The sequence below is a fragment of the Pygoscelis adeliae genome, unplaced genomic scaffold (genome assembly GCF_000699105.1).
Source record: "Pygoscelis adeliae isolate BGI_AS28 unplaced genomic scaffold, ASM69910v1 Scaffold160, whole genome shotgun sequence".
Lineage (NCBI taxonomy): Eukaryota > Metazoa > Chordata > Aves > Sphenisciformes > Spheniscidae > Pygoscelis > Pygoscelis adeliae.
The window spans coordinates 4,672,277-4,683,025 of NW_008824035.1; the positions used below are offsets into that span (position 1 = coordinate 4,672,277).

Here is a 10,749-nt window from a genome sequence, read left to right on the forward strand (position 1 = left end):
GAGTGTGCATGTGTGCATGCATGCATGAAAGAGAGGAAGCAAGAGAGATCATAAAACCAATCCTTTTCAAAATAAGAGGCTATTCACAAACATCAATTTATATAAGGTCTAGAAAACATAACCATTAAAATTTTTCTTCTTTTATTTCGTTACCTTAATTAGGGAAGTTATATGTTAATCAACTCAGAGACCCGTCCTGAAAGGGTGGCCTTCATCTGACCAGGGAAAGTAAAATATTAATTCCTTGAAGGTCAAAAAAAGAAAAAAGAAAAAAGGTGGAGGGACAGGACCAGAAGAACACACACAAAAAAAGTGGAGTGAATTAAAATACTAATGAAAATAAAAAAGCAAGAGTGAAGTAAAATCCAAGTCACACTAAGACTTTAAGGTCTCTCAGCACGACAACAAATGAAATCAGAAGAATTCAAATCATCTGTATCCCAGCTATTGCCTTGAGGAGGTAGCAGATAGTCAAAACTACATCCACTCATTAATCCTAAATTAACCCCATTTGGGACCACATTTGCTTTTGTTCTAATACTTGTCAAATTGAAATAAGAGGCAACTTTTAGCCTTGCCTCAACAGGAACAGCAAGACCAGGAGATATCAACCAGAAACACTATGTGAATCCTGACTCCAGGAAGTCAAGAATTCATTCTGCCAGGAGGAGCTCTCTGTGACCAAGACTTTAGCCATCATCTCTTGTATGCAAAAACAGTGGGACTGGAAAGACATTTATCTAATAAATGTATTTACTGCTTCACCTCTGTCTGCACCTCTAGCCTCCGGAGAACTACCAGCTGGATCCGCCCACGAATGTTCCCCTCCATGGACATGGAGCGCCTCAGTGTTTCCATAGCCTCATGATTTGACTTGCCCAGAAGTGACTCCCCATTTACTGCAACAAGCTGATCATTTACTCGCAAACGACCATCCTACAAGCAAAAAATAAAAGCAAAATATTTTTTAAAAAACTAAAGAATTATTAGGCAGAGGGTGCTACATACAGGAAAGCAAGATGCAGATAATCAGACATTGCTTTCTAAAATTTAAGAAACAAGAGACTGCACAGTACCAGGTCTTTAAAAAGAAAAATCTTTGTCCCCATTAATTGACCATTTTTTCCCTCCATTTACTACATTTCGGGAAGAGTTCATAGGGCAATTACAAACATAGAAGTGCATGCAGACGCTGCTGTTTTTCTTGCATGTACAATTTAATTTGTATCAGATCTAAAGAGAAAACAGGAAAAGGAGCTTTTGGTTAGTTAAAAGGACCCACACCATACCTGTTAGAATCTGCAGTGCAACCGCGAAGGAGTACTGCAACATATTTTCCATGCATTATTATCTGCTATTAGAGTCTGGTAAGCAGCAGCTCCAAAAATTTTGTCTTACAGTCTTACTAGTGTCTATCTTGTCACAATTACCATGCCACCATATGGGGTAGTGTTCTCAGTTCAGAATGGTCATTAAGACTTAGGCATCCTTATTTTAATTAATGCCATCTATGTATTTTAACATCCAAACCTGCTGCCAAAAACAAAATTAGGGTTGAGCCATACCAAGTAGCCTATGCTTTGAAAAACGTCATTCAGTTTCATTGCCAAGGTTAACTGACATTCGTGGGTGTAATAAAATGGTGAACACTGCTATTTTGTGATTTAGGAGTCCTATTGCTGTTGTCATTATTATCTGTGATTTATTTCTTTTCATAAAAGCATGTGCCATGGACTTTTCTCTCTTTAACAAGAAAATAAGGTCTATTTAATTAAGAGACAAGAGTTTCTTTTAAAGCTTGTCAAGTTGACAATTATCAGGTCGGCATCAGATCTCAAAGAAGGAAGAGAAAGAGGAAGAAACTGAAGACATCTAATATAGAAGGGCAGTGAAGAATGAATAGCAGGGAAAGAACGTGCATAGAAATACATTTTCTGGTTAAAATGAACCTGATTCATTCATAGGCTCATTACATACTCTTCATAAGGCACTTGTCCGAACTGTTTACATATTTCATGCATCTGAGTAATCCAAAATATATATACTTTTTGATTTTATTTTTTCTATCACTAAGTGTTCAATTAACTATTTGGTGCTTGCTGCCAAGTCAAAGTCATTTGTGTTCAAGTGAGTTGCAGTAGCTGTGACAAACCCAGCTTTCTTAAGTGTTATTTTTGTTGGAACTGGGTATCATCTTTACCCCAGCAGAGTATGAATAGCCACGGAGCTGAAGAACAACAGCATATACCAGAATCCAAAATAAACTGGGAGGGACAAGAAGATGGAAAGACAGAACTGGGAGATGAGTGACTCAGTGAAGGAAAGTGAAGAGAAATAAAACTTTTCTGGGGAGGGTATGGGAATGGAGGATAAGAAACAGCAATGCCATTTGGAAAAGATACTGAAACCTCTCCCACCTCTCTGCTGAATATTTCATGCCAACATAAATTTACATACAGCCAAAGCCAACAGGTTAACCCCACCCTTTCTCTACATACACAATGATGCCATCACACATGCTAAAGGTTAGGGAGAGAAGAGTTAACATTGTTGAACAGGGAGTTTTATTATTTGCACATGTTGTAATTCCTTTGTGTTCGATCAAAATTTACTGAAATGAATGGAGCCATTCATGGCAACAGGAGTTTGAGGAAAAAAGATTTTATTTTCTGTGAGTTTCTGTAAGACTTTGAAAATTTTACGGGTCCTCATGTCCTCCTGCTATGGTCCCACAGGTTCTTGGATTACTTTTTTTTTTCCTTTCTGTGGATAAACACCCATGTATAAATATCCGTTAAAGCTTCTTACTAAAGTATATACAAATACATTGTCAAATGCATCTTGTCATGACTACATCTGTTGACTACGCAACTGTCCTGAACACAATGCATATTTTTAAATGAATCACTGCAGCCTCAGAAAGCTCTGAATTGGCCTGATTTTTAATTTGCCTTTTGTATGAGACTTTGTATTTCTTTCTTTCTATTTTAATAATGTCAGTTCTTAAAGAACTTTTTTTGATGCATCTCCCTTCTTCTCACTGTTACATGCTCCACTTAAATGCAAAATTCAACTTGAATTCAACACTTCAGCTATGATCGGAGAAAAAAGGTGTGCGTGTTTTATAAATGCTGATCAACTATACTTGCTAAGTCACCTGTACAAGGTAGGCTGGAAGACAGCTGAACACTGTTTTCACACATGCTCAGGTAGAAGTTATTTCACAGAAAAACCTTTTGCTATTTTAAAGACTGAAAAAAAAAAATCCCAATATCTAAACAGTTTCCAAACACAGATTTTCACATCACTGGTGTTATGGTCTGGTTTAGAAGCCTGAACTGAAAGATAATCTGCTTGGGTCAAAACAAGCTAAATGTTGTTTTAACACGTTTTTTCTTTTATCTCTGAAAGGTAGGTTTCTTCGTGGCTTCCGAGTAGATAAACAACATTTGGCATTTCAGCAAAATAGTTTTCAAATGCCATCTCTGAAACTGCAAGTGAGCTATTCTAATAAAGGGTGAAGTTACTGCTCCCTTGCTTATTCAAAAAATGTTGGGTTTTTTATGGAGACTCACAGCAAGGGGTAGAACCTACCACCACATGGCTACCAAATTCAGACAGTCACAGCAGAGCAGGGAGACACAATGACATGTTCTTCATGGACTTATGTTTTTAATCAAAGCACACCTAGTTATTTCCCTTATCACATCATTGACATTTCTTGAAGAAGGAATTCCTTGATGGCATTTATTGGAATCATCCAATTTCCCCATCCACTGCACACAACAAGCAACGTTTACTGCAACAGCACTCAGAAGCCCCAAGGAGGTTCAAGCTACACCGTGTTTGATTTGAACAAATGCTCACATAGAAAATACTCCATTATTTCTAATAATGGCCCTGCTGTATTTCAGCTGCAGTAGACAGCAAGTACCTGATCATCAAGAATACATCACAAGTAAAAAGCCAAGATGTCTCGAGATGAACAAGGCTGAAATCCCTAAAGTTATGGGGAAAGATGATGCATTAAACTCAGTCAAATGTTAGTTTTCCTCACATGAAAGGCTCTGCATAATTACAAATATCAAGTATTCTAGTAACCTCTTTATCTTAGCGATGATGAAAAATAGATACTTCAGAAATTACAAAAGGAGGTTAAGAAGGGACATAATGGTTCAATCAGCAAAAGTAACTTTTTATTCCTGCAGGATACAGTGTTAGAATACCAACTAAGAACATTAAGACATTTTTACTTCATTTAGTTTTGTAGCAAGAGCAGTAAATAGGCACTGAGTCTTACTGTACAATGTATGACACAAGATGCATTGATATTTTCTAAAATCTTTAGCTAGGACAAAAAAATCATAAAGTATGGAATTAAAGACTTCAATTTTCCCTTACGTGGTTTTTTTCTTTGTTTGTTTTTTCGTTGAGCTTTTTTTTTTTTTTTTTTACAACTCCCTTACTGTGCTTTGCAATGCCACTAACACGTCAGAACTAGATTAATGTGTTAATGTTTCGAAAAACACTAAAAAATATTGGCCTCTCTTCAGACCTTTGATTCAGACCAATAATGGATAACAGTAACCAACCAAATTGTCTGCATCTCATACATAACTCTTCATTCTAAAAAACACACTGGTGAAAGAAATTTAATCTACCAAAACCTTTATACAGCATTAGAAGGTCTGAGCATTTACTTCAGCAGTGAAACAAATGTGTTGAAGTTCAATGTATTACACGTTGTCTTTTGAAGACAAGCGGTGGCTGTACAGACAAGGGGATAAAGCTCCCCCTTATATTAGCCTGATATCACGAAATCAGAACAAATTTTAAACTCTAAATACAGAAGTGAGAAATAATGACAGAATTCTCACGTCAGTGAGCATTATGATTTCCTCCTGTGATAGTTTTCCAAGAAAACTTTGCACACTGAAAAGCAAATGCACATGTCTAAATCCGTAATATTCTGTTTCAGAGAGTTACAATGAATAGCATGGGAAAATGCTCTGGACAACTACCAGCTGGAAAGAAAGGCTTTTTATTTAAAAACTTGCTACAAGACGACATTTAAAATAAGGACAATAAGGACATCTTTAAATATTTGTGCACAAATATGTGCATACTTTTTAACTTGATACAAGAAATTTTATTAATTGTTAATATCCACTGATTATGTTTTGTTCTATATAAAGGTCATTAGATAGGAGAAAGACAGCTGTTCTCCATGCATACACAGCAGTGAACTGTGGTTCTTAAGACATTGCCAAAATGACTGCATTCTGTGAGTACTTGTATAAAACACATAGGAAAGATCCCCTGAACAGTTCTGGCTGAAGCTAGAGCCTCAGCTACTATCTCATTTGCTCTGGAGCCTACACTCAGACCTATTACTACACAGTTCTAATTGGTGAAAGGGTTATAACGAGGTAGAATAGAGGATAGGTCACAGGACCACAGGTTATCACAAGACAAAATAATCTTCCAGTCACGGTGACTGACTATGCCAGTTGCCCGTTTACTTAGGTGTGAGCACAGAAGTCCTGCTTTATTAGTCTGCAGACCCCTCAAGCTAAAATTAGCTGCTCTGGAGTGAGTAACTATGGGAGAATAGAGAGTGGTAAACATACAGAGCTAGAAAGGGTTGTCTTATGCGTCTGTGATGTGAGAAGTCAGGTAGCCAGCCCACTAATGCTGCCAGAATATGGCTCCACAAGCTTTGCTATTCCAAACAATAAGTTTATTCATGGCAATATACACTGTCACTGCAACTGGTGTGGACAATTACTCAGGGAACACAGATCTGGGAAACCAAGGAGGGCAGCCTCATTTTCATGGCAAAATGAGTTGTACTTTGTAGAAGACATGCACATAAATTGAGTTTATCCAGCCCTAATTTGGCCAATCGTGCCTTAACTAATTTCTGATATACACCAAGTAGATGAGCTTACTCACTTGTCATTTAGCCCTGAGTTAACTACGGACAGTGTTCTGAACTGCATGTACCAGGCTCAGTTATACTTGAGAAGATCTGAGCTTTGAAATAACTGAGGGACTAGGACAGGTAAATAATAGAAGCAGGGAAGTATTAAACATTCACATCAAAGCTAAATCCTTGATTATTGCTATTTACCAGCTGCTGTAAATAGATGATTTACATCTGAAAGTTTTAATGCTGTGAATTGTCTTACTCAGCAGGCTGATGTCAGTAGAGGAATTTACATACACTGAATTAAAAGGTATTTTTACACAAAAGAGAACTGTGAGGAATTGCTGAGATAACACAAGGGAAAAAAATCACATTATGGATCCACAACAGTTAAAAATACTAGCCCTGAAAGATTAAGAGTTTTGTTTCTAATTTCAAGAAAGTTACCTGGTTCAGGTTTTATTTGGGAAAAAAAATGCAGTCAACAGATTTCCTAAAGTTTAGAAAATAAATCAAATGCTTTTTAATCATAAAAATGTTCAACAGTCCTTGTATAGTCCTCAGAGGGAGCAGAACAATTCATAATACTGTCATTTACCAATTTAATATTACCAATTCAATCCACCTCAGGAACAATTGGTAACTTCTGTGCAATTGATGCCAGGCTCAGCCAAGTCGCATTTTTACTACAATGGTAAAAAATATTTTGAGTAAAAAAAGAAAGAAAACTATGAGCTAGCTTTTTATTTATAGCATAAATTAAACACATAACCCTTAACCTCACAGAATTGTCAATTTCTAATTTTTGTAAAGAAGTTTGTCTTCTGATTGTTTTTTATGGGTCTGCCTGTATCACTTTGGGAGGACCCAAAGCAGTGCAGATAGACAATAAATGTAGGTATCTAACTTCTGTCACTGAGCCTAGTGGCACGCAAACTTTCCCATCCACTTCTGTGGGCTGCGGGGAAGCTGGGAGGCAGCCTCTCCTCATACCCACACACCCTTAGCCTTCTCCCCCTTCCCCATTTCATGCAGCATCCCAATGCCCCTCAAGGTTTCCAACCAATTCACTTTCCTTGTGGCAAACTCCACCACACACACCACCAGACTCTTGGGACAAAACATTAGTAGATTTGCAGTTCACCTAAAGGAATGAGTGACAGAAAGGTATTCGTTCCTAGAATGTTTATCAAGTGAGATTCAGTACTCAACACAGAAATGTCAGAACTCTAATGCAGTCATCGTCTGATGTGTTTCTTCCATACCTTAAAAGCAGCACCGCCGTGAATAACGGATTTGATGAAAATCCCAAGATCAGCTCCAGTCTCCCGAGATTTGTTGCCTTTTAAGCTCACACCAAGCCCAGCAGAGCCAGAATCATTCAGAGGAATCTCAAAGGTCAGTTGCTCTGTGGTTTCTGGAGAAAGAATACTGCAGTTTGGCTCTCCTTTCTGTTGGAGAAAACAAGGATGAAAGTATGGGTGAAAAGGGGACAGAGACAATGCATAAACTAGTTGTATCCATAGGTTCATATGACAAGAAATAGTCCTCTTTTCCGCAAAGTAGCTTGAAGAAGCTGCCTTATAACCAACAATGCATTTAGCTGACATTTTGTCACATGATCTGGCTTAAAATGTTATTTTTAATGATACCTAGGAATATGCCTAAATAGAAGGTAAAATAGCTTAGTTCCACATGATATAAAACTGATGTTGCAGCAGAATATAAAGAAGACATTTATTTTAAACACAGCTGCATTAAAAATGTAAGCCATAAAACTCTCACCATCTTTACATGCAGCTCACAAACTGTAATGATAGTTGTACTGTTAAATCCCATTCCCCTCTGAAAATTGAGTTTCACCCTTAAAAAATTATCCTTCCCTTAAACCTGTCTACAGACGGAAGTTGGTGTAACAAAAGCGAGGGTGAGAATTGAAAACGCAGTAACTTATTCTGCACTAACTCCCTTTGTACATACTTTTATTCCATAGAGGTTTGGGGTTTTTTTTTTCCTTCTGCTATAGGTTGATCCCAAAATTTTTCCTAGATTAGATTGCTGTTTACAAGACTGCCACATCAAGTATCCATAGTGAGGGAAGATCAGAATGAACTTTCTGTTACTGTACACTGTATCTGCAGTTTTGTAGGGTTTATGTTGCTGGGGGGGGTTTGTTTGTTTTGGTTTTTTTAAAGCAGGTTAGAATCATGAAATTAAACAAAATCAAATTCTAGCCTGAAACAGTCACACTGACACTCTACAGAAATAAAACTAGGACAAGGAGACCTACTATGGAGTAAAGTGTTCATGGAAGGTATTAGTGGAGACGACCTTACGCATCACATCTGATTTTATTCCACTCTTCCTTCTCCATATAACTCTAAGACAATTAATTAGTTTATGTTTCTTGTCATTTGGACATTTTCTATTCTTTGTAACAGTAGTGTTAAAAAATTAATAGGAAAAAATCTATGAAAAGGAAATAGACAAGTACAAGTTGAAAAAGATGACTGGGGGCTGGCTTTCAAAGGTGTCAAAGTCTTACGTTAAATTATCAAGTAGAGGCCACATGCAAGGAGGAGTGTAGTAGCTGGGCCACTCTGCCTTTTACCTAATGAAGGATTGTTTCCAGGACCTAAGCTGCAGTACATACAGTATCAATGCCATTGTCAGCAAAGGTGCCAGCAGTACAGATGTTTTCTCAGCAGCCAGAGTAGTCTCATATATTCATCTATTATGCTGTCTGATCAACAAGAAGTACTATCACAGAACTAAGAGCAGAAATTAATATCCTGAAGCAACAAAAAATTAGAAACAGTAACCACTAAATATACTTTCACTTATTTCAGATGCCCCTTCACTGATGAGAAGCAGCTACTGGCTAGAGAGGAATTGCGTGAGCCAGAGAGCTAGGACTATAAACCTCAATCCCAATATGCACCATGCTCAAATTCTTCCTGGAATGTAACTCCATGATATTAAGTCAACACAATTTGCCTAACTGCCAAATACAAAGATGACATAGCACCAACACTGACAACTGTCTTGATGCCAGCACTCATCTCCAGTACCTGTGTTACTCATTTGTGCTTTGTAGACAATTCTCAGTTACAAATCTGTCACTTTTATTTCTTAGCTATGGATATAGAGACATCCTGAAGGTAATCCCCCAAAACCTACAAATTCATACTTACTACTGTGAACAATACAGAATGATAATTTGTAAACCCTCCTACTCTGACTTCCTTCAAAAGAATCAGTGTAAGGAAAAAACCCACTATTACTGGCCTTCTAACATAAGCATTTTGCATTTAACTTTCTCAAGGTTTTAGAGGAAAGATTTTCTGCCCAATCTTCTGTTTTTCAAAATGCACATATTCTCGTCAGCTGATTCAGAAATCTTAGATCAGAATTCTACTCAAATGGCACATCCTGTCCAGATTTGAACAGAGGACATTTTTCTCCAGGTCCCAGACGTGTGATGTCTCTGGCAGCCCCTCAGGACAGTCTATTTTGTATTACTTTCATGGTCCCCTAGGCAAGCAGTTCCTGTGTGCTGCTGCTGTTCTTCCACTTGAAGAACCCATGACACCTGCACCAGACTCTTGCACCTTCTGTATGTCAGTACTGTGGTTTTGTCTTTCCCAATACCACGAGGAAAGCAGTGAGGGGGGTTGTTATCACAGGACATAAAAGCTCTCAGTGCCCATGCCTACCTTCACCAGAGCAGTTACAAATTGCTTGATAATGTTACCGCAATATGAACTTGGACTTCATATAAAACTGAATTTGGTCACATTCAGATCAATTTTTAATGGGGATGGCTGAAGGTAAGCCCTGGTACAAAGGCTTGTATTCTGCAAAAATCTTTAAAGGAAAAGGTGACACAGTATTTTTGTCAAGAAAAAATTACGTATTTTTTTGTTAGTTTCTTTCTCAGGAGCATCTTACCTGTTTCACTTTATGGTCTAAGATGTACATTAATTTCAGGCTAAGGACTTCATGCATTTGTTAACACAAGCTTCTAAAAAACCAAAGACAACAGGATCTATACATGTCCCTCAAGCCAATAAATGAAAATAAACTAGGCAGATGAGTCTGTTTGAATTCAAGTCAAGTGCTCTAATCAATACCATTCTTATTTGTACTATCGCTCTTGTCGCTGACCCACCGGTGACACTGATGACAAGGCTGCAGCCCCCCCCCACCGTGCCCAAGGCCTTGGCAGTGTTGGGAGCAGTGGTGGCTGTAGGAGGCAGGACACCATCCCCTTCTCCACAGCACAGGCACAGGCTCTGTAGCAGCACTGTGCTCAGCTCTAGGCTTCAAGAAACAAGCTGGATGGATTCCAGAAGACAGCAATCTAACAACCTTGTTTAACCTTGCAAAAAAAAGCCTAAAAGGGACATAATAATAGTCTTCAAAACACTTTACAGTAGCATTTTCCCCCTTTTTCTTTACAGGCGATTTTTGACATCAGAAATATCTCACTTAAATAGCAGGCAAGGAAATGTCGGTGAGTCTTAAAGAAAACCTTTGCCCTCAGTTTCTGGGGAAAAAAGACTAACTAGGTGGTCACTAGAACTCTCCCGCTATAAACTTACTAAGATAACGATATTACACATAGAATCTAAAACTGGACTAAGTTATACTGACAAACTGATACAAATAAATTGCTAAAAGCAGAGTAATAAAAAAAAGTAACAGTCGTTCAATGTTCTATAGTATTTCCCAGCTTCCTTTAACGTAACTATGCCACGCATTAGCTCTTGTTACGTAACCTACCAGATCACTGTCTGCATGCCTGGATGTGTTATCCA

At 37.9% G+C, this 10,749-nt stretch overlaps 1 protein-coding gene across 1 annotated transcript in view; it reads right to left on the minus strand.

Moving 5' to 3' along the window:
- The window catches only part of PARD3B (par-3 family cell polarity regulator beta), a 415,216-nt gene that overhangs the window by 204,105 nt on the left and 200,362 nt on the right, over positions 1-10,749 (minus strand). Inside the window, exons 11-12 of the mRNA XM_009333046.1 lie at positions 7,195-7,380; positions 766-936 (exon numbers count right to left, since the gene is read on the minus strand). Of these exons, the coding sequence (XP_009331321.1) occupies positions 766-936; positions 7,195-7,380 (357 nt within the window). The remainder of the gene's footprint in view (positions 1-765; positions 937-7,194; positions 7,381-10,749) is intronic.